General features: G+C 41.6%; 1 protein-coding gene across 1 annotated transcript; it reads right to left on the reverse strand.

The window, feature by feature from the left end:
* Positions 1-11,811: 11,811 nt before the first annotated feature.
* TXNDC9 (thioredoxin domain containing 9) lies at positions 11,812-24,050 on the reverse strand. Its single transcript, XM_004615797.2, has 5 exons — positions 23,912-24,050; positions 20,602-20,818; positions 14,908-15,026; positions 13,200-13,454; positions 11,812-12,337 (listed from the first exon to the last, which is right to left on the reverse strand). Exons 2-5 carry the CDS (start codon positions 20,788-20,790, stop codon positions 12,220-12,222), a joined length of 681 nt encoding a protein of 226 aa, XP_004615854.1. The 5' UTR covers positions 20,791-20,818; positions 23,912-24,050; the 3' UTR covers positions 11,812-12,219.
* Between the last annotated feature and the right edge of the window lie 1,343 nt (positions 24,051-25,393).

Consider the following 25,393-nt stretch of genomic DNA (forward strand, 5'->3'; position numbering starts at 1 on the left):
TATGCGGGACTGTGGCTGAGATCTCTAAACCTGCTCAGACTGGGACTGGGCCTCCTCCATCCAGATCCCCAGTTTTCCAGTGGCATACATAGCAGCCACACCCACAAACTGCCCCTGGCGCCATGTGATCTCATCAACTGCCAAGATCCAGAGATTATAAAACAAAGCTCCTGGAAGAGAGCGATGCAGAATCTCACACGGCAGAGCCTGGCAAGCTACCTATGGCATATTTAATATACCAAAAACAGTAATAATAATGGGCTTCACTTCCCTGACCCTGAACGCAACAGGGATGCGCCTTCTTGCCCGCTTGAGCAGATCGATGAGCAATGACGACAGTGATACAGTGAATAAAATACTATTCAGCTACAAAAAAGCTATTTTACAGTTTGCTGCAACTGTAATGAAACTGGTAGATGGTACGCTAAGAGAAGAGAATCTTAAAGTAAAAGATAAATACTAGAATATATCACTCATGTGGAATATAAAGAAACAAAGAAGGGAATTAGACAATCTCCAGTGCAAACAAACGCTGAGACATAATCAGTAGAACTGAAAACTGAAGAGGCTGGCTGGAGGGCAGGGTGAGTAGGTACTGCAGGTTAATGGTAGAAAGATCTTCAAACGCTGGTGGAGGGATTGGTATAGTAGGTCTGCAACTGTAAAATGACTTCAGTGGTACTGTAAACTACAACACCAGGAAGAAAGGAAGGAAGGGAAGAAGGAAGGAAAGGAAGGAAGGAAGGAAGGAAGGAAGGAAGGAAGGAAGGAAGGAAGGAAGGAAGGAAGGAGGAAGGAAAGAAGGAAGGAAGGAGGGAGAGAGGAATAAAGGAGGGACAGAAGGAAGGAGGGAGGGAAGGAAAGTAGGAAGGGAGGAAGGGAGGGAGGAAGGGAGGAAGAAAGGAAGAAAGGAAGGAGGGAGGGAAGGGAGGGAGGAAAGGAGGAAGGGAGGAAGGGAGGGAGGAAGAAAGGAAGAAAGGAAGGAGGGAGGGAAGGAAGGGAGGAAGGGAGGAAGGGACAAAGGGAGGGACAAAGGGAGGGATCGAAACTCAGCATTTATTTGCACAGGGGACTGTCTAATTAATATTTTTTTTTTTTACATTCCGGACTGGAGCGATAGCACAGCGGGTAGGGTGTTTGCCTTGCACTCAACCGACCTGGATTCAATTCCTCCATCCCTCTCTGAGAGCCCCACAAGCTACCGAGAGTATCCCGCCCACACGGCATAGCCTGGCAAGCTACCCATGGTGTATTCTATATGCCAAAAACAGTAACAAGTCTCACAATGGAGACGTTACTGGTGCCCGCTTGAACAAATTGATAAACAATGGGACTACAGTGCTACAGTGCAGTGCTTTACATTCCGCATATGAACGAGGTTTGAATCCCCAGTACCACAAATAGTCCCCTCTCTACCACCAGGAGTGATCCCTGAACACCTTGAGGTATGGTCCAAAATAAAAAAGAAAAGAAAAGAAAAGAACATTAGAATAATAAGTTAATACATTAAAGTGGCAGGCAACATAATCAATATACAAAAACTTATTGCATTTTATATAAAAAATGAGCTTGAAGAGAAAGTGATCAAGAATACAATTTATTATACAATTACACCCAAAATTTATTACCTAGAAATCAGCCCAACAAAGGGAGTGAAAGATTTGAACATAGAATTTATTGCAAATTGTACATAATTTGGGCTGGAGCAATAGCACAGTGGTAGGGCGTTCTCCTTTCACTCGGTCCCTCTCGGAGAGTCCGGCAAGCTACCGAGAGTATCGCGCTAGCACGGCAGAGCCTGGCAAGCTACCCGTGGCATATTGGATATGCCAAAAACAGTAACAATAAGTCTTTCACTGAGAGACGTTACTGGTGCCCACTCGAACAAATCGATGAGCAACGGGATGACAGTGACATAGTTTACTGTTAAAAGAAATGGAAAATACAAAGAGATGTAAAGATATTTCATGCTCATGGATGGAAGAATTCACATTGTTAAAATGACCATCATTGAAGGGATTGGTATTGGAATAACCTGAAACTTAATCATAAATATCTTTGTAACTTTACAATTCATGGTAATTCAATAAAAAAGAAAATGACCATCCTACCCAAAGTATTATACATAGTCACTGCAAATCCTATCCAAATTCCAATAATATACTTCAAGGAACAAATATTATTAAAATGTGTATGAAATCATAACCACTGTCCCCCACCCCCCAGTCAGAATAAACAAAACAGTTATTGAGAAAAAGGAAGGGAAGCATTTCATTTCCTTTTTGGGTCACACCCAGCATTGCACAGGGGTTACTCCTGGCTCATGCACTCAGGAATTACTACTGGCAGTGCTTGGGGGACCATATGGGATGCTGGGAATCGAACCTGGGTTGGCCGCGTGCAAGGCAAACACCCTACCCACTGTGCTATTGCTCCAGCCCCAAGCATTGCATTTCCTGGCTTTGAACAGAACACTACTATTCTTTCTTTCTTTTTTTTTTTTTTTTTGCTTTTTTTTTTGGGTCACACCCAGCGATGCACAGGGGTTACTCCTGGCTTTTCACTCAGGAATTACTCCTGGCGGTGCTTGGGGGACCATATGGGATGCCGGGGATCGAACCCGGGTCGACCGCGTGCAAGGCAAACGCCCTACCCGCTGTGCTATCGCACGTCCCCTACTATTCTTTCTTGACCAGGCACAGAACCCAGTCTGACACATAAGGCATGCACTCTACCTCTGAGCCTCAGCTCCTTCTGTTCCCAAACTTTATACTATAAAGCTACAGAAGTCAAAACTGTGGAACCAAAATAAAAGCAGATGCTCAGCCCAATGGAACAGAAATGAGAGGCCCCAAATAGACCTTCCGCTATATGGAGCACTAATTTGAACTAAGAAGCTTAGAGAACAAAACCGAGGGAAAAAATGTACTGAAGAGAATGTACTGAATCACCTGTTTTATGTCCATAAATTTAAGTATATTATTAAAAATTCAAAGATTATAGTGGGTATGCACCAAATCTTGAAAGAGGCTATCTGTGAAAAATAATGATAGGAACTTTGGTAAAGAACCAAACATGATGGCCTCTCAGTATCTTATTGCAAGCCATATTGCCCAAAAGGAGAGAGAAAGGAGAGAAGTGTTTGCCATAGAGGTAGGATGTCGGGTGAGGGTGTCAGGAGGGATATAAGGGGATGTTGGTGCTGGGAAATGTACACTCGTGGAGGAATGGATGTTGGAACATTGTATGACTGAAACAAAATCATGAAAGCTTTAAATCTCACAGTGATTTAATTAAAAAATTGATAGCCGCTTTCTGCTTAATGAATTCCAGGTTTCTCTAGTGTTTGATTTTTGAATACTCTATTACTTTTAAATGATATAATGATATATAATTAAAATGATATAATATCATTTAATGATATAATGAACTTACAAATAGATCTTTTCCTATACTTAAAATATAGTAATCAATTTATACAAATTCAATCATGTTCACTGCTTCCCCCAAATAGCTGTTTTAAACAATCTTTTCTCATGTCAGCAATCAGAATCTAATGACCTGGAGGTGCCCATGTCATTTTTGACCAGCATAATGTGTGAAAATGGCCCTCTAACTTAGACATCCTACGAACTCCTGTTTTATTTGGTTTTGGGGCCATAGTCACGGTCTCAGGGATCACTCCTGGCAGGCTCAGGCATTGCACAGGGGTTACTCCTGGCTCATGCACTCATGGGGTACCTGAATTAAACCTGGGTGCCCTAGCCCTGTATTATTGCTCTGCCCTGACTTACTGACTTCTAAACTTAATTTCCTCCAGTAATAATTGCTCCCATAGTCACTGACAACCTAAGAAGCTTTATTCATGTTCCTTCTAGATTCTCTAAAGTTAATCACATTCTTTATCTTTTCCTTGATTTTGTCTTGCTTCATTTCCAAAATTTTCTACTTTTTCACTCTTTCCTGGCTCTATCCTTGTTACTATTCATATTGTTTTCTTTTGTAACTCTAGTCTCTGTTTGGTCTCACCAAAGCTTGTACTTTGCCTATGAGAGTTTTCATTCAGCCAGGCAGAGCTGACTAGAGTTAGAGGGAAAACAATCAAGTAAACATGTAATTTTTCCTGTCTCCAAAGTTGTATAAAAATACAAGGTCTAGGTCAACCTGCAGATCTTGTTTGTACTGTAAGTAATGTGATAAAACAAGTTTCCTGAGAGTCAGTTCCAGACCAGTGTATCAAATAGACTCACCTGTGGATGGGGTATATTTATATATTACTAGACAAATTAGGGTGAGATCATTGTTATAAAGGTACTGAAGGCCTTTGTTTGGATTAAGAAGAATACCTGTTTCAGTGTTTCCTGATAAGTAATATTTTATTTTATTTTTATTTTTATTTTTGCTTTTTGGGTCACACCAGAGATGCATAGGGGTTACTCCTGGCTCTGCACTCAGGAATTACTCCTGGCGGTGCTCAGGGGACCATATGGGATGCTGGAATTTGAACCCGGGTCGGCTGCGTGCAAGGCAAACGCCCTACTTGCTGTGCTATCACTCCAGCCCCAAGTAATATTTTAAAGAAACATAGTAATATTAGACGAGAGTGCATATCCACTGTCCTCCACAATTGTGGTAGCATTGTCAAACTTTCTGTCCATGTGGCCCAGACTGGAAATTTAAAAACATAGGGATAGGAGTTCAGGCTGGGAAATTACAGGAGCATTTTCTCATCTGGTTGGGTCTTGAATCTCCATTTGTTATACTTTCTGTTTTGTTCGGCAACAGTATTTATTGGCCTGATTTTGAGGGTCATGCTCTGTATTCTAACCTACATCCATAACACACATGGTCTCCTCTCAAAGGAAAACTTACCCAGTCCAAATCGTCAGAGGTGCTGAAGTTGAAAAACCTTGACTTAAACAGACTTTCTCTTTCCTAGTTTATGTTGAAACTTTATCTAAAACTACAGTGCTTCCTTGAATATCATCGTTTTCTTCAATGTTGTTTGTTTTATTTTTCTTCAATGTTGTTAATGCAGGACGGGAGTGATAGCACAGTGGGTAGCATTTGCCTTTCACATGGCCAACCCAGGTTCGATTCCTCCATCCCTCTCAGAGAGCCCACCAAGCTACCGAGAGTATCCCGCCCGCATGGCAGAGTCTGGCAAGCTACTTGTGGTGTATTTGATATGCCCAAAACAGTAACAACAAGTCTCACAATGGAGACATTACTGGTGCCCACTCGAGCAAATCAATGAAAAATGGGACGACATTGCTACAGTGCTACAGTTGTTAATGCTGATGAGAAAGCAAATGATCCCACAACATTACATAAATTCAAGAACTTGCTCCCTAAAATGCTTCATAGATCATTTCACTTGAAGTTGCCAAGAACCTATCCAGAACCTCACATGAGGACTTACTCTACTTTCAAAGACTTGAAAGTTGTAATGGTATCAAGTGTTCTCCACTGCTCCAAACTGAATCTTAGTGCAATGAAAGAGAAGAATAGCTTGTAAACCCTAACTCCAGCACTCAGCAAACTGGGAATCAAAAATATATATTTTTTCTCTTTTTGCTTTTTTGGGACACCACTGGTTATGCTCTGGGATTATTTTGCCTTCATGCTCAGGTATCACTTTGGCAGGACTTGAGGATGACACGCAGTGCCAAGGATCAAACTGGGGCACTGTGTGCAAGGCAAGTAAGTGCCTTACCCACTGTATTATCTCTCTGGGCCCAGAAATGGACTTCTTACTGTGTCAGTGATTTAACTTCTTGGCATTTTAGTTTTCTCATTTGCAAAATGGAGGTAGTAAGTTTTCCCATATGCCAAAAACAGTAACAATAAGTCTCTCAATGAGAGACATTACTGGTGCCCGCTTGAACAAATCGATGAGCAATGGGATGACAGATGTTCTCTTGGGGTCACACTTGGTGGTATCCAGGGGTTACTTCTGGCCTGGTTCTCAGAGGCCATTCCTGCTGGTACTTGGGGGATCATGTCATGCCGAGAACCATGCCTAGGCCTCTTGCATGCAACACATGAACTCCAGCCTATGGTGCCATCTCTATGGAATTCTCTGGAATATAACATATTTTCTACATTCCAAGTGGAAAAACATGAAAGTGCTTGATAAAATATAAAGATATCTACATGAGGGACTTATTACTGGCTATGGTCACAGTTATATACAAAGAGAAGATTAATATAACCATCATTATAGATTTTATGAGTTTTATTTATAGTTTTGTTTTTAACTTTAATTCAATACGTAGTATTTGAGCTTTTATTTAGCCAGAATATTAAACTATGCAGTAAGGAGGAAGGTTAAAACACGAGGAAAATCTTTAAGATGTTGACCATTAACACTATTTAGTATGAGGGAACTAATTTATATTTTATTAAATATGCATTGAAAGGGTCATCTCAGGGTGTGGCCGCTCTGCTGCTGATCGACCACAATCCGAAGGCCAGCTAGACTACTTTTGGTCCCAGCAACTGCTTGCAGCCATGTCTCTAGACTGTGAACTAAGTCATAGCCCTACACTGGCCAAGGAGGGGAAAGATCTTTCTAGGTTTTTTCCCCTTTTCGGGGAGAAGCAGTGTGACATCCGCCATATTATGAGGACTATTAAGCAGGTATGAACTTGGTGGCGTGGGAAGGAGGCAAAAAAAAAAGACTTATGAACTTGAAACAGTGGGACACGTGGGCAGTCTCAGGCTGGAGGCGATACTGGCGCACGCTCACCTGAGATTCTACACGAGTGGCCACACTTTTGTGCGGCCGCTCTGCTGCTGATCGACCACGATCCCGAGGCCAGCTAGACTACTTTTGGTCCCAGCAATTGCTTGCAGCCATGTCTCTAGACTGTGAACTAAGCCATTGCCCCATGCTGCCCCAGGAAGGGAAATGATGCAATTTCTAACATATATCTCCCTGGACTTAATTACTAACATACTAAAATACAGAAATCCTAATGATTTCATATATCATCATTCTCAGCAATGGAAAACTAATTATCAAATACTTCCTTGTCAGTAGGGCTGTTTTTTTGGGGGGGAAATCCCAACAACAATAGTGAGTTTTGTGTTGAAATATGTAATGTAATCAAGGTAAAGAGAAAATGAAGTGAAATTTATTAGCTACACAGGTGTGGTGGGGGTGTGGGGGTGTGGGAGGTATACTGGGGTTTTTGGCGGTGGAATATGTGCACTGGTGAAGGGATGGGTGTTCGAGCATTGTATAACTGAGACATAAGCCTCAGAACTTTGTAACTTTCCACATGGTGATTCAATAAAATAAATAATTAAAAAAAAAAAAGAAAAAAAAGAAAGGGTCATCTCAAGCCTGGAGATTGCTCCATGGTCTAAGCACATGCTTTGCCTGAAGAAGACACAATTTTGATTCCCGGCGGTACATGGGCCCCCAGTGACATGAGGAGTGACCTCTGAGCAACATGCTGGAAATTGCCCCAAACACTGTCAAACTGCCCCCCACAATGCAAATAAGTACTATCTTCTCCCAAGCACTACTAGATGCGACTCCAGAGCCCTCCTGACCTGAGCAGCACCATGCTGCTGCCCAGCTCTGAACCATTCTGTCCTGGAGGCCAAGCACCACTGGGAGTGATTCCCTGCCCCATTTCACTGTGAGAGGTTCCCACACCCCACTCTCGCCACTTCTATTAAACATAGTACTGGAAGTACTGCCATAGCAAGGGAAAGGCAAGGGAAAGATACCAAGAGCATCCAGATAGGAATAAACCAATGTTATTTCCATAGTTTGAAAAAGATTTAGTAGAACCCTTCAAATAATTTTCAACTTTTTAAGTCAAATAAAAATCTGAAATAATAGAATGTTGCTTGTCTGCACTCTTCACTAAGCATTTTTACTCCCTTCGTGAATATTTTTTCTTATTGTTTTCCAGGGGGATTATAAAAAATATATTTATATTATTTTGTCAATCATTTTCACTTCAAGGCATACTATGAGAAAGGAGTGTAATTTGGAGGATTGAAGTATGACTTGTTTTCAGTACTTGAATGTGGATTAGTGAATCCTTACGTTGAGTCCGTAGTTTTTCATTGAAAGTCAGATTCTGGGTTGTCTAGGTTTTGTTCTTTGGGCCACTGGGGTTCAGGGAGTATTTCCTGACTGGGTGCTCAGAGAACCTTATGTTGTGCTGGGGGTTGAACTGGGTACCTTAACCGTTGAACTCTCTGGCCCTTCAGATTTTTACCAGGGGTGGGGGTGTGTGTAGGAGGGAACTCCCCATAATGTTCAGGAGGCACTAGTGTCACACTAATGTCACTGGGGGCATGATGGGAATGTGTGTCAGATGCAGTGCCAGTAATTGAACCTAAGGCCTCCCTTGTATAAGGCATGTGCACATGTACAAATAATAGAATTCACTCTACTACGTAAGCCATATCCCCAGTCCCCAAATCAGAGTTTTTTAACTGACAGTTGCTCTTCATATAATGTCAGAAACTCTTAATAAACTTGGTTTACTGCCATCTCTTTACATTGGTTTTCTCTGTAGCAGTATGAACAATTTGTCACAGCACAAGTCATGTTTTATCATACCTGTCAGTAGTTGACAGTCATTTTAAAAAGAAAATATGAAGTGTTTGGGCTATGGCATTAGTACAGCATGTAGGGTGTTTGCATTGCATCTGACTGGCCTGGGTTCAATCCCTGGATCCGATATGGTCCCCTGAGCACTGAGGGGTGGGGGAGGGTGTCCCAAAAGCAAACATAAAAAAGAGTAAAGTATGAAATATTCAAGATAGTGGGACTGGAGAGACAGCACAGTGGGTAGTGTTTGCCTTGCATGTGGCCAACCCGAATTCGAGTTCGATTCCTCCATCTCTCTCGGAGAGCCTGGCAAGCTACAGAGAGTATCCTGTCAGCACAGCAGAGCCTGGCAAGCTACCCACGTCTTATTTGATATGCCAAAAACAGTAACAAGTCTCACAATGGAGACGTTACTGGCGCCCGCTTGAGGAAATCGATGAACAATTGGAGAACAGTGCTACAGTGCTACATATTTATTTTAAGATTTGTATCAGCTTAAAGAACACATCAAACCAGTTTCTAAACAGTTTTGTGTCACTTTATGTTGGTGTGATATCTTTCTCTCTTATAGTTCTATAATTAGTTTTATGCACTTGTCTTTTAAATAAACAAGATGGAATATTTTAACTTTTCTGTAAATAAAGTTATGAATTTGCTACTATAAATAGAATTCTATCAATTTCATTTTCACATTTCAGAATTATTTAGAAATTGTGACTTGTAAATTTTGATTTCATATCTTGCAAAATTACCAAACTTCCTTAACTCTTATAGTTTTTTTTTGCTTTTTGGGTCACACCCGGCATTGCACAGGGGTACTCCTGCTCTGCAGTCAGGAATCACTCCTGGTGGTGCTGGGGGACCATATGGGATGCTGGGAATTGAACCCGGGTCGGCCACGTGCAAGGCAAACACCCTACCCGCTGTGCTATCACTTCAGCCCCAACTCTTATAGTTTTTATACTCACTCACTTAGAATTTTCTACATGTTAGCTTGGGTACATACAAATATAAATACTTTTATTTCTTCCTTTTGAATGTGAAATTTTTTTTTGGGGGGTGACTAATTGCTTTGGCTGTAATTTCAAGTATAATGTTGAATATACGCAGAGTTGCTTCCGGATCCTGGGCCAGGCTGAGTCATCTGGGGCACCCCAGAGTTGGGGTAGGTGAGCTTACCACCCGCCAAACAGCATTGGCAGCCAAAAACCTCCACATTCTACAATCACTGTCGTGCTCATGGCCAGACTCCAATGCTCAGGACAAGCCTCATCCAGAAATTGATCTGTTGAAAAACTCAGGTATGTGGGTTTTGTGGCTGAAACCACTAGGCTTTCACAGAGTCAAGGATGGGCTACCTCCTCCCATCTTAACCTGTAACATGATAGTAATCTCTTCTACAAGGGTTCCATGGTGAGATACAATATTCATACACTTTCATCTAAGGAAATATTTTTTGATTTTTAACGAATTAACAAGCAATATAGAAGAAATTATTCAGGGTCTGCTACAGGGGCAGGTTTGAGGTGTGATTGGGAAAACAGGAAGTAATTGTGTGGGAAGGTGCAATGGTGGTAGAACTGGTGTTGGAACAATGAATGCAATAAATCATTAACAACTTTATAAAAACTAAAAAAAAAGTTGAACATAATGGTGAGAAGATATATTCTTGTCTTATTCCTGATACTGGGAGGACAGAACTGTGCATATTATCTGACATTTTCTTAGATGGCTTGTACAAGATACAGGGCCCACATATGCAAAGCATGTGCTCCAGTCCCCAGACATCTCCCTGGTCCTGCTCTAGATTTTCCAAGTGTGTATGAAGCTTGGTGTTAATCTGTACCATTCGCTAGAATGGACCGATATAGCCATGAGATTATGGACTTTACTATTTTCCTTCTTTCAGTTCTGTTCAAAATGTTTTCTCACAGGGCGGGGTTCAACGATACCTGGTGGTGCTTAGAGACTCCTGGCAGTGTTTGGTGATCTAGCTGTGGTGGGACAAAACCCAGGATCTTTCAGAAATCTACGTGATCTACCATTATAGCCAGCTTTTTTTTAAAGGTGTGTGTGTGGTGTGATGGTGGTACCACAGCTCACTGTGCTCAGGGCTTACTGGTGGCTCTGTGCTCAGGGATTACTCCAGGCAGTGCTTAGGGGATGTATGTAGTACTCAGGGATCACTCCCAACAGTGCTTGGGGGATGATATACTGTGCCAAGATCAAGGCAAATTCCTGGCTCTGTGCTTAGGGGTCACTCCAGGCAGTGCTTGGGACTATAAGCAGTGCTGAGATCAAACCAGGGTTGGCTGCATGCAAGGCAAGCATCTTAACTGATGCACTAGCTTCTCTCTTCTTTTAAGGGTTCTACTTGATCTGCCTTTGTTCTCACCTGTTCCTCAATTTCCACTATTTGCTAGGTGACCTTTTATTCTTGAAACATGCCCCTGGGCCACAAAATACTTATTATTTATTTTTGCTTTTTGGGTCACACCTGGTAATGCACAGGGGTTACTCCTGGCTCTGCACTCAGGAATTACCCCTGGCGGTGCTCAGGGGACCATATGGGATGCTGGGAATCGAACCCGGGTCGGCCGCATGCAAGGCAAACGCCCTACCCGCTGTGCTATCGCTCCAGCCCCTAAAATACTTATTTAAGCTAGTTCAGGCCCTTGTTGTCTAAGAGAAGCTAGTGCATCAGTAAAGGTGCAAAGGGAAGAAGTTCTAGCCTTAGATGCTAAGGATGCTGCCTTAGACAGTAAGGACCTGAACTAGCTTAAATAAGTATTTTGTGGCCCAGGGCATGTTTCAAGAATAAAAGGTCACCTAGCAAATAGTGGAAATTGAGGAACAGGTGAGAACAAGGGCAGATCAAGTAGAATCCTTAAAAGAAGAGAGAAGCATCCTTAGCATCTAAGGCTAGAACTTCTTCCCTTTGCACCAAATACCCAGTTCTTACTGTGGTTTAAGATATTTTCTTGAATGTTTGTTTGCTGTATGTGCCTAGGAGAGTATATACTTACACATAAACACACACACACACTCCAATCAACCAGGAATGACTCTTCACTGATGAAACTATATTTCTTCATTATGCCATTCTACAAGTGCTTCCTGATTATCTTCTAACTTCTTGTATTAAACTACATGGACTCTTAAAATAAGGTAATATGTTTACAAACTGAGGAAGCTTTTTGTTTCAATTGATTCAATATCAACAAGCAGCATACAAAATAAATAAGCAGAGTTTTTTATTAGCTATTTAAACGTACTCCAGAAGTGAAGAGTATTTGTAATTCTTTTAACAAGTGCAGTCTGTTATACTAATAAGTGTCACTCAACCTATTGTAACATTAAGAATTGGTCCTGAACAATTGGCTGAATTCCTATTTCCAATCTATAGTTAAAAAATGCAGTTGTGAATGGTATAAAGAGGTAAGAACCATGTTGCGACAAAATAAATCTCAAAAATAGAGAATCTAGACAAGTTTTCCTGACTTAAACAGATCTTTCATTGTGATGCAACTGTATAAAACTCCATGAGCATTACATGACCAATGTATTGAAAACAAAATTTAGAAAATCAAAGTGTGACTAAAATGAAAAGATGAGTTACAAAGAATTTTAACTGATCTTTAATCATCATCAGAGTCTGAATCATATTTCTTCCCTCGGATAGTTTTCTTTTCCAGTTTTGTAAAGTTTGTTCCAAATTTCTTTTGGCTCTGAAATGGTGGCTCCATTAAATTTCCACTAAAAATAAGCATATTTGAGAAAATTATTTTTCAAGGTTCAGTAGAGTCAGTGTTTCAATTCACAAAAACCTATTTTTTCTTTTTCATTGAAACATACGAACAATTTTCTTTAACATACTGATGTCAAGAATGAGGTACATAAAAGGGGGATGGAGGGATGAAGTGGGAGAGAGAGAGGGAGAGAGGAAGAGAGAAACAGAGAGAGAGCGCGCGCAGGGGTAGGGGGGCAGGAGGGAAAATGGGGAAATTAGTGGTGGGAAATGTACACTGGTAAAGGGGTAAAGGATTGGGTGTTGGAATAATGTATGACTGAAACCCATTTATGAACAACTTTGTAACTGTGTATCTCGGATTCAATAAAAAAAAAGGGAGGGAAATGAGATACACCGCTGATACATTGGCTAATAGTTTTAGGCCTTCCTTATGTTTGTACTATTTAAGTTTTCACAGAATATACCAACAGAATTTTACTGAGAAGCACAGAAGAAGTCAAGCGTGATTTTCAAACATTATGGGTATGCTGAGCTTAGACTTTTTTTTTTTTTTTTTTTTTTTTTTTAGCTTTTTGGATCACACCTGGCGATGCACAGGGGTCACTCCTGGCTCTGCACTCAGGAATGGAATTACCCCTGGAGGTGCTCAGGGGACCATATGGGATGCTGGGAATCAAACTTGGGTTGGCTGAGAGCAAGGCATATGCCCTACCCACTGTGCTATCACTCCAGCCCCAGCTTACACTTTCTTTGTTAAGATTTTCTACATCTAACCCAAAAAGAACTCTTAAAATTAACACAGAACAATTTTTTTCTAAAATTATCAACTTAGTATATAATTAACGTGACTGCTCAACTAAATATTACCTGTAATTAAGAATATCAGAACAACCAAGTCTCCACTCTAAAGTTTCTGTGGTGAAGTCATCTGTATTTCCTAGGTCAGTGAATCCAACAACATAATCTTGTGCTTTTCCATCCTTTACTAGTGCTAGAGTGGGAATGACTTTGATACGGAGTCTCTCACAAAGGAAAGGTGCTTTTTCCACATTCAGCTTCAAAAATTTGGTCTCAAGATGTTTCTTAGACAAGATCCCCAAATGTCTGTCTAATATTTTACACCTGTAGAAAATCAGAAGTTGAAACAAAAAGTTTCTTTTCTGTTAGACTGTTTGGAGATTATACCTGGAAGTGCTGAGAGGTGGGAGCAGGCATCTAAACCCAGGGCTTCATAAGTCACATTCCAGACCCTGCTGTGTTCTTTTTAATAATCATTATTACTAAGGTTCATCCAACTTTCAATCAACCTAGACTTGTGTAAAGTGGCTTCACTTCTATTTTATAAGCTGACTGGTTCATTTTGAGAGGTAGTAAAATAACCTACTGTTAGAAAGCCTGGACAATATTAAAAGCAAGTATTAAACATCTTAAATTGTAAGCCATAAGGGCTTCACAAAGTTAGCAAGTTCATGGCAGGAACAAAACCAGTCATTTCTCCTATTTCCTGGTATTTCAAACAATGGCACTTGAAAGATGATAAATCTCAATTGACAGGAACTAAAACTTTAAAAACTGGCAGCACTGGAGACTGCTGGAAGAGCTAAATGCATGCTTTTTTTGTGTGTGGCTGTCTCAGAATCAATCCCTGGTTCTGCCTGACTCCCCTGAACACTGATGGGAGAGACCCCTGAGCACAGGGCTAGGACACACAGTGCTGTATTTAGATGTTATTAAGATGAAACTTGAATGTGATCACTGAGAAGGAACTCTGTCAGTAATCTCTCAGTAAGAGGCATATCAAGGTTAAGAACTATGAATATGGCTCATTATGATCCTAAGGAAATAAGGACAAAAAATTCTAGAGAACTCTAATGAAGTGACTTTCTATTGAAGAGGAAAATATGTGACATTTTCTTTAAACTAAAATTTCTTTTTAATGAGTCCCCTCTCTAGTGTTTCTGAAACACCTCTCTAGTATTTCTGAAACAAAACTGTACTATTTAGCTATAGATTTTAATTAAATTTTTTTTTCAGTGACAGTTTTGAATCCAGGGCCATATATCACTATTTAATCTTGTTTCAAGGTAAATATTCTTGAAACTATACTCTATATACATCCATCAAGTATATTTACTACATATTGCCAATTATCTTGGGCAAGGAACAAAAAATACAACAGGACACAGCATAGACACATCTTCTCTGCCTTTTCAAAATCAATAGTTTAGTGCAGGAGACAGCTAATAAACAGTAAACAGTAGCACTCTGAAATAATGATAAATCAGCATATTATCTTGCTAAGTATGACAGAGCCTGGCAATTTATCGAATGCGTGCCAACAGAGAAAAAATGATGAGGATACACTTTCATTTAATGTTCACTTATATTTTGGTACATCACTGCTTTTAAGTTAACCTTTAAAATAAAAAAATAACTGCTTAACTTTAATGTATTGACTTTAAGAACAAGAAAATACTTTAGAAGTGACTAACTTTTCTTAGTTTCTCTATTCAGTCAGAGTATCTCTATGCAAAGATCTCATTTTTAAAGAGTTATTTAAAGGAAACAAAGTTACCTGAATGTGGTGTCTCTGTAGAAATGGCAAACTACTTTTTTACTCTCCTTCACTTCTTGAAAAAATTCTCTCTCATTAGTAATTTCTCTGTATTCTCCATGTCCTTTAGAAAGCCACTCCTAATTCAGAGTAAATGAAAGTATTATGCATGGTTTATCTTTCAGTACCACTTTACATTAAGCGTCTAAATTACAGTAATATTCTGTAATGAAGTTGATTTCATTATGGGATAAATTTTTCTTTCTTTCTTTTTTACAATTTATGCTCCTAGAGTGTATAATAATCCATGAGGAGGACCTTCTGCAGCATGGTCAATTATTTAACACAATATTTGTTAAAATTTTAAACATGTTTTCTTATAACTTGGAAATTTTATTTAGACTTTAGAAAATAAAACATACATTTTGTTTTCAAACTAGTAAAATTAAAAGCATCTAATCCAAGCCCTGATGCAACTTTAAAAAATATTGCTCATCAGATCAAACCCAACTTGGATGGAGCTGAGACTGGATATTGCAGCTTTGTAGCTCATGCATCCTGTTTGCTTTCGATAACTATTTACAGAGGTGAGAACCTCTTCTATATCTGCTCATGGACAAGAAAAGTTGCCTTCACAGCCTATCTAGAAACAAGATCTCACAAGTCATCTAATTAACTTATTATTATTATTATTTTTTTGCTTTTTGGGTCATACCCAGCGATGCTCAGGGGTTACTCCTGGCTTTGCACTCAGGAATACTCCTGGCGGTGCTTGGGGGACCATATGGGATGCCGGGGATCGAACCCGGGTCAGCCGCATGCAAGGCAAACGCCCTACCTGCTATGCTATCGCTCTGGCCCCTCTAATTAACTTATTAATTAGACCAATTATCAACTTAAAACAGATCTTTCAGTTTTTGAATCTTTCCTGTATGAGAATCTTAGCATCTCTTAGCTTAGCAAATCTGAGCTTTTTATCTTTGAGGCAGTTAGTTTTAATAAAAAGGAACAGTTGGCTTACAGACAGGAAGTATGGGGTTGAGTAATTATTTTGGAACTTATTAGGCTATGAATTCTAAAAAACCTAGTCTCTCTCCTCAGTTATAAAGTGAGAACATAAAGAACTATCCAAAAGAAAAAAAAAAATAAAAAAAATAAAAAAGAACTATCCAACTTGTGAAAATAAGGCAATTTATAGGAAAACTGTAGTTTACAGACTGGAGCATATCTGGTACATGTTATCCCTGTACTCTTAACTTAGAAAGTCTTCTCACACTTATAAAGAAAAGTTCTTGATTTCATCTTTTCCTCAAATAAATCTTGTCTGTGTTCTTCCTTCTCCACACTGAATGTATCTTGTAACTGTTTTCCAAAGAAAACGTCCAGCTTTCTTATTTTTCTAATTATTTTTAATTTTTTGTAACTAAAAAAACTTTTAAATGGACTCAGTGATACACAGTTACAAAGTTGTTCATGATTGGGTTTCAGTCATGTTTCAATACCTGTCCCTTCACTAGTGTACATTTCCGACCACCAATGTGTCCAGGCCCCCTTCCTCCACCCCTGCCTCTATGGCAGGCACTTTTCTCTTTTCTTCTAATTATTGACCTCTGAACACTATAAATTCAAGTTCTTTTAATCCGTGGTAGAAGTTTAATGCAGCTCTCTAGAAGTGTTCCAGTGAGATAGAGGCAGAATCTGCTTTCCTACTCTGGACGTCAGCTAACATAACCCAGATAATCCTTTGGGTATCCAATTTACACAGGCTCAGGTTAAGCTGACATGCACAGGGATGGAGGTGCTTGATGTTTTCTTCTTGAAGGACATTTCTTTGGCAAAACTTTCAAACTTTTAATCAAATACAAATCCTCAATGAATTGACATTTCATAACTCCTTTGTTAATTAAGTGCATCCTGTAAAAAAAGGTATCTGTTGGGGCTAGTGAGACAGTAGAGTGGGTCAGTCACTGACTGGGGTTCAACCCCTGGTACTCCATATGGTCCAGAAGTGATCCCTGAGCACTCTATCCCTAACCTCAAACAATGTTTTTTTTTTTCTTTCTTTTTGGGTCACACCTGGCGATGCTCGGGGGTTCTTCCTGGCTCTGCACTCAGGAATTACTCCTGGCGGTGCTCTGGGACCATATGGGATTCTGGGAATCGAACCTGTGTCAGCCGCGTGCAAGGCAAATGCCCTCCCCACTGTGCTATCACTCCAGCCTCCACAATGGTTTGTTGTTGTAGACTTTGGGTCTCATCTGGTAGTGGCTTACATCTGGCTCTGTGTGTAGGAATCACTTCTGGAAGTGCTTAGGGGACGCTATGTGGGATGAAGGCTGAACTGCTGCCTACACGGCAAGTGCTTTCCTGCTGTACTACTGATCAGCAATCTCCAAGAATATGTTACTTAAAAAAAGTTACTATTTCATTATTTATTCTCATGTGTTATCCAATAAACTGAAACCCTTCTCCTTAAGAGATCCACGATGAATCACTTCTGATACACATTTGCATTTAAAACTAAAAGTCTTAAAAAAAAGATTTATTAGTGTTCTCAAGAATATTATTGAGAACACTGGATATTAAAAATATTCTTTCAAAACACATTCCTGAACAATTAATGTATAACAGTATATAAAATCTATTATAAAACATTTAAAAAAAGTTAAAAAGGGTGAGGTACATAGAATAAATATATAAACAGAATATGTTTGGGGCACACTATCGTTGAAAACCAATAAAGGTTTCAGTTTCTTTCTAAAACTAAACACATATGAATGTAACAGTAGGAATTCCTTCTGAAATCTGGGCAATCTCTTTCAGAGCCAAGTGCTGATACTTTTTGTAGTTGGCAGAGGACAAATAGTCTTTGGCAGCTAATGTGATCAGTTCTCTTTGGTCATGGCTCCCAAATCTGGCTGCTCTGACAACCAGTCATAATATTCTTAGATTCAGACCTAGAGTCTAAGTATCAAGGGTGGAACCTTGTATATAATATATTGTACTGCACTACAATACAGCTCTCTTAGGTGATCCTGGTATAGCCAATAAGAACTTGGTGTTGGAGCTGGAGCAATAGCACAGCAGGTAGGTTGTTTGCCTTGCATACAACCAACCTGGGTTCAATTCCCAGCATCCCATATGGACCCTGAGCACTGCCAGGAGTAATTCCTGAGTTCAGAGCCAGGTGTAACCCGAGCATCCCTGGGTGTAACCCAAAAAGCAGAAAAAAGAAAAAAAAAAAAAAAAAAACTTGGTGTCACTTAATTGGAAGCCACCATGTGCTTTCTATTAATTCAATTAACACTTCTGTGCTATTATTACAGGTTCCAGATGCACAGCATTATAATTTGCCATCTCTATATATTATCATTATGATCCCCATAAAAAGTAATTTCCAACCTCTACCACACAATTGCCCCCTCCACTCCTTACCCTTAGAAGAAAAGCAGATTTTGCTTTAAGCATGCTTTTCTTCTAAGAGATAGGTGCCAAAAGGAAGCAGCTATTGATGTAGCATGATGAACAAAGGAGTATGGTTTTACGCAGGTCATCAGATACTGAACTAACTCATTTATCTGGTAAAAGCTGCTTTGATTTTATTTTGTAGATACTTCATAATTTATCCAATGATCCTTGTTATATTGAAACTTTCCCCCTACATTACAAATACTGCCTCAATAGAAACTGAGATTCTATTTAATATTCAGGTTTAGTGGTTTTTCTATTTACACAAAATTCCTAGAAGTTTTAAAAAAATGGATGAAAAATGTGAGTATTCTTTGTTCTACAACTTTTTCCAGTCTAACAATGGACATTAATACCCGCCACACTCCAATCTCAAGTCTTTCTCTTGGGGGGGAGGCGAGGAAGATCAGAAGGGGCATCCCTCTAATAGAGCTCAGGAGGTCTAGAGCCCTTTTCAACACTATTCAGCTAACTGGTTTGTGTGCAGTTCAGTGTGAGGGTCTAAGAATATGGTGCTGCTTGAGTCTGATAGTACCAGAGATTACTCAGGTCATCGCAGTAGTGCTTGGGGGTCGTTAGGGTCATACCTGGGAGTGCTTGGGGCCCTTTGGGGCAGCAACCAGAGATTCAGGATCTCTGAATGGTGCTGGGATCAAACCTGGATTAACTGCATGTGGCTGTTCAACTCCTGTACCATGTCTTGGGCCCCCTCAGATTTTTAATTAAAAACAAGTGTTGTCTTGTTTCTGTTTGCTTTTCGGGGGTGGGGAAGGCCACACCTACCTATGCTGAGGACTTACTCCTGGCTCCACACCCAGGGATCACTTCTGGCAGGGCTTGAGAGATCATTCAGGGTGCTGGGGACAAAAATGCTTGCAAGGCAAAAATCCTACCCACTGTACCATCTCTCTGGTCCCTCAGTGTATTATTTTTAATTGCTGACAACTTCATATAAGATTTTACTTTAAAAAAAAAAAGAATAAAAGAAAAACCCAAACTATTTTCCTGAGTGCATACCAGAGATTCAGACTTTCTACAAAATTATTCTAGTTTAATAACTTCTTCCAGTTGAGCAGAAACAATCAGCAGTGAGCTTAACTGTGATCATAAGTATGAATTTGTGTTAGAATTTCATTATATATAGTATTCCCCCCCCCCTTTTTTGGACCACACACTGTGGGGCTCAGGAGAAGTTAGGGGATGCTAGGGATGAAACCTGCATCCTTGCAGGTTGTGTGCAAGGCAAATACCTTCCATGGTGCACTATCTCTCTGGTCCTACACATTATCGTAAATACTTAAATGCTAACACACTGTCTTCGACTTACTAAGCATTAAGACTTCCCCCCCATTTCATAGCAATTTTTCTAAATACGGGCACAGATTAGAGAAACTAGAGCTACACAAAAAAAGCTTTTAGTTTTAAATTAAAACTCATGCTTAGGCACAATCAATTGAAGAACTGGCAATAACGTGTTTCAAAATAAAGTAAATCAAAAGAAACCAACTGTAGGTGGGGGTGAAGGAAGGGAAATTAGAGCCAAACCTAGTGGGTACTCAAAGGCTTTTCCTGGCTGTGTTAAGGAATGACCCCTGGTGGTGTTCATATATGGTGCAGGGACTAAACTGGGGTCAGCAACATGCAAAGCAATTATCTTAACTACTGCACTTTATCTCTAGCCGCAAGGACCTTTTAAAATCAAATTCAACTTAGAGAATTTGATAGACTATATGGTTTCTATCAGTCTACAACTCTGAGATGAGGCCACACTTATATTCAAGGATAGAGCTATGTCCACTTTTGTGGACAGCAGCATTTTGAAAAAGCCACATCATTACACATTAGACTGGAAATGCCTGAATTTTCTTCACCATAAATTGCCTCTGAGCCCTAATTTTACTTTGAGCACACACAAATTATGCTAACATTTACTGACGGCAAGGTAGAAGCAGTGGACTTAATGCTTCTAGTGCTCTTTCTAGTTTCCCAACCACACATATATGAGCTCAGAAAGTAATGATGGGCACAGGCTTTTACTTGAGTGTGGCTTAGTATACTGATTAGACTAATCCTAATTTATTTCTACCATTATCTACTTCCCTGAAGAAATTTTTAACAGTAACTTTTCTGAAGACAAAAAAATCAATGATGGGAACTTGAAAGGTGACTACTGCAGCACACATACATATATAAGTTGTTAGGAGCATACTGTTATAGCAATTTCAGAAAGCAGGGCAGAGAGGTTACTTGTTTCTGCTGCTGAGCTTTCCTTAGTGCCTCAAGTCTCTTTTCTTTGAGGTGTTCCAATTCATCCTCATCCATCTGATCCAGTTTCTGAATTTCAGAATCCAAATGTTCTTCTACTAGTTTGGTAGTCTGAAGCAACTGATTCTCTAGAACTTTTGCAAACATTTCGACAGAATCATGTGTCTCCATTATCCTAAAGGTAAAGTTTAGCTCGATGCTGGAAGGAAAGAAAAGAGAAGTAAATGGTAGGCAAAGTTTTCTATGTTATTTAAAAAAAAATTCTAGCAAGTGTGCAATTTGAAATCCACAATGTTTTGCTGATGGAAACCAAGTAGTTCTTATTAGATTTAGGAATTTTTATATTTATTTATTTATGCCTTTTGGGTCACACCTGGCGATGCACAGGGGTTACTCCTGGCTCTGCATTCAGGAATTATCCCTGGCCGTGCTCAGGGGACCATATGGGATGCTGGGATTTGAACCCGGGTCGGCCACGTGCAAGGCAAACGCCCTACCCGCTGTGCTATCTCTCCAGCCCCCGATTTAGGAATTTTTATTTAAAAGTTTTTACATTTAATTTCCAGTACACAATGAAAAAAACCACCTTGGGTAATAATGAACTGCTTCTGGTTTATTTTGTGTTTTATGATAGTAAGGCAAAGATAAAATTTTAAAGCCATCAGACCAGAGAGATATGGGTAGTTATACCTACTGAAACACAAGAACAATTTGTTTCCTACCAAAGGAAAAAAAGTAAAATTTCTTTTGAATTGACTGTTAATAATATGGTATTTCTTTTGTTTGGGGTGGGGGCACAACTAGTGATGCTCAGGATACCATATGGTGCTGGGAATTTAACCAGCATGCAACAAATTATGTGTCCAGTCCCTTGAAATTCCTGTTTTGTTTTGAGGCCACAACCAGTTGTGCTCAGGGCTTACTTATGGTAGGGCTCAAGGGACAATGTGTTGTGCCAGGGATCTAACCTGAGTTGGTGGGCAAGACAAATACCCTACCAGCTGTACTATCTCTTCCACCAAACTAAAGTGCTCTCCATAATTGCATGTGGGTGTCAGTAACAGGAATCTTACATGATAACTATGAAACCAATGGCACAGCTTACAGAAGGGTTTAACTCCAGCAAGATTTCACACATACAATGTATATACTGCTTCAATACAGAAAAGAGCAAAGAATAAAATTTCCATGGTTTTTGCCTAAACCATTTTCATTTCTTTAGTGCCTAAGAAGTCTCATTACAGTTTATGGAAAGAACAGTTCCCGAGTTCCTAAGTTTTAGTTTTTATTTCTGTCTCTCAGTAACTAACAAATTTATGCATTGAAAAGATTAAGGGTATTGACTTGCTGATAGTCAGTTAACGCTGATGGAAAGCAATAAACACTCTACATATTGGAGCAAGTGCTCCAGCACTTTGAACTATCATTGGTCTTAAAGATACACCTTGGAAACAAAAATTCAACAGGGAGAAATTTATTTTTATTTATTTATTGCTTTTTGGGTCACACCGGGCGATGCACAGAGGTTACTCCTGGCTCTTCACTCAGGAAATGACCACTGGCGGTGCTCAGGGGACCATATGGGATGCTGGGATTCGAACCCGGGTCGGCTGGTGTGCAAGGCAAACGCCGTACCCGCTGTGCTATCGCTCCAGCCCCGGGAGAAATTTATTTTTGAATTTTCTCTGTGGACCAACTCTCTAGTTCTGTTGCCTATGGCCACTTGCTGCCCTTAAATCCCACATATATGAGAGACCCTAAGAGATTAATTGTATCTGTGTAGAGATTAACTGTATCTGTGTTCCCAGCTCATTTATTACCACAGAAATACGACTGACCACTTTCTACGAAAGAAAGCTAGTGCTAGAACTAACAAGTACCAGGCACTTGCCTTACATACGGTTGACCCAGATTCAATCCCCAGCATCCCATATGGTCCTAAGAGCACCGCCAGGAGTAACCACTGAGCACTGCTGGATGTGGCCCCCAAACAAATGAAAAAGCAAGCATAGAACTACTGCATCTCAAATAACTAGGACACATTTGCAAATACAATTTGACAGGTTCTTAGAAACTGCAACTTTATGCAAAACTGATAGGTTCTTGGATAGAGCAGTTTTATATGAAATACAAAAGCAAGCCCTCGAATGTAAATTTGCTCAACCTCTGTGGGCATATATATTTTTTCTCATCGAGTTAAAAAGAAGACTTTAAACAAAACCACTTTATTCCGGACTTGTTATACTGAAGCAATTTAAAACATCTGAGGAAACCCCAAGCATATGTCCACGGAAGCTAAGAGAAAATGTCAGTTTTTTTTTCCCCCCTTCGGAGATAGGCAAAGCAAAAGGATACGGGTTACACCTCTCTATACCCATTCAGGCAGGGCAGCAGCGCGTGGAACACAGCAGGATACACAATGAATACTGCCTAGTGTTGAACGAACATAGGATAACTTGCCTCGCTCAAGTTATCCTTTAGTTCCCAAAGTATCTGCATTTAATTAACCAATTCCAGGCTTCTCACAATGCTCTCAGAATTTTAATGGAGCTGCAGTACAGACATGATAAAAGAATGACACTGACCGCCCAAGAAAATTGTGACCCTGACTCAAGGCTGAGGCTTGATGAAGCAGAAAAGTGGCCAGGAAGACACCGATTTTACTAGCGACACGCTAATAATCTGTGTTTTATAGGATGAGTTCAGAATATGATTTCAGCATAAACGGGACCAGAAGTGTCCTGGAGCTGTTTTGGGGTCCCGGGGTCATGGGCACTAAATTTTTCGTAAGAGGAAGCGTGGCGAAGATGTGGAGATCCCCAGGGTGTGGCGAATCGCCCGTCAGGCGCTCGAACTGGCGCACTGACAGAATCGTAAGAGCTAAGCGGAGCGTCAAGAAAGCTAAGGAGAGTCTCTGCCAGAAAGGCTCGTCTGGGCACCCTGACCCGACCCTCAGGAGAGAGAGCTGAGCCGAGCGACCAGAGGGCTAATCTGGGCCAGCTCCGACGGGCGCCTCAGGAGGGCTCGTATGGGAGCTCTGACGCGCAAGTCAGGAAAGCCTGTCAGGGAGCGCCGGTCCGTCTCCGGCCGCAAGCCTCGGCGCCTCACGCAGAGTCGCGGGGCGGCTGAGGGCAGAGCCCGGCGCCCCTGACTTCAGTGCCTCCGAACCGCATGCGCCAGGCTCCGCGGCCGCGACCCCCGCGTCAGGGCCGCAGCCCTCCCCCGGCGCTGTCCGGAGGCTGAATGGCGCCGGGCCGCGGTGGCCATTTCCTCCCACCAGCCTCGGCCTCACCTGAGCTGTCGGCGACACGGAAACGCTGAGGGGACGAGCGATCCCCAGACACGATCTCCCACGCCTTAACGCGCAGCGGCGGCCGCGGGCGGATCGCCGGGACACGCGTCCTCATTGGCTGTGATCCTCACGCGATACCGCCCGGGATAGTCAGGGGGCGGGGCTGCGCGCGCGCACTGAGCTCTTCCGGCCGCCCGCCCTCCACTCGCGCCAGCGTTTCCTGTTAGCCGGTGAGCGGAGCGTGCTGGGACTTTGTTTGCGCGGCCAAGGCTCCTCACACTTCCCGGGGAGCCGCGATCCAACGCTTCAGGAAGGGGGACTCTCTAGTCCCGCTGAGGACCTGACCTTCGCCTCTGGCCGCTGCGGCTTGCATATTCCCTTTGGGAGAAAGGTCAAGGCACGGCGCACGCTCTCGTCTCCTCCGTTAGTGAGACCGGGAGTGGCGCTGTTTGGGTGTGCCCGCCACTCTCCTTGGTTTCCGGTGATTTCTCGCAGATGTTGATAACTCGCCCTGTCTCAAGCGAGTCCATACGTATTTGTGCTTTTTAATTAAATTAATTTTTTTATTGGATCACCACAAGATAGTTACAAAGCTTTCATGTTTGAGTTTCAGTCATACAATGATCGAACCCCCATCCCTCCAGTGCACATTTTCCATCACCATTGTCCCCAGTTTCTCCCCCATCCCACCCTCCCCCTGCCTCTGTGGCAGTTTCCCCCACACTCTACTTTTGGGCCTAATGGTTTGCAATGCAGATACTGAGAAGCCATCATGTTGATGTACCATCAAGTATTTGTGCTTTGTAAAATGGGCGTTTGCCTTTCACGCAGCCGACTGGTGTTCGATTGCTCCACCCCTCTCGGAGAGCCCGGCAAGCTACCGAGAGTATCGCGCCCAAACGGCAGAGCCTGGCAAGCTACCCATGGCGTATTGGATATGCCAAAACCAGTCACAATAAGAGAGACGTTACTGGTGCCCGCTCGAACAAATCGATGAACAACAGATGACAGTGACAGTGAAAATACCTCAAGGCACCGAGACAATGCAGTTTTCTACTGGAATTTTGTTTTTGGGCCACCCCTGGCGGTGCGCGCCGGACCTTTTGAGATGCAGGGGCTCGAACTCTGGTTGACCAAGCGCCGGGCCTGCCGGCTGTTCTAGCTCTGATTTAGCCCCGAGACTAACTTCTCCAGGATTTGTTTCCCTTGAGAGGCCCCCGGAGCCCATGCACTGTGGCTCTTTACTGAAGGCCATGCAGTCGGGAATTCGACAGGCTAGAGGGAACTGCAGAGTCTGTTTCTGCAGCGAAGTCCAGGGCCGGTCGGCGGCTTTCCCTCGCGCGGAGTGGCCGACCCCGCGGGTTTTTCAGCCTCATTGTTCACCTCCAGGTTCTAGAACCCAGAAGGGGCTCGGGCGTCGGCGCCCGGCAAGTGCCTTCCGGCAGGGGGCGCCCGCGCTCCCGACGGCCCGTGGCGACGCTC

Source organism: Sorex araneus, chromosome X (genome assembly GCF_027595985.1).
Source record: "Sorex araneus isolate mSorAra2 chromosome X, mSorAra2.pri, whole genome shotgun sequence".
In the NCBI taxonomy this organism is placed as follows: domain Eukaryota; kingdom Metazoa; phylum Chordata; class Mammalia; order Eulipotyphla; family Soricidae; genus Sorex; species Sorex araneus.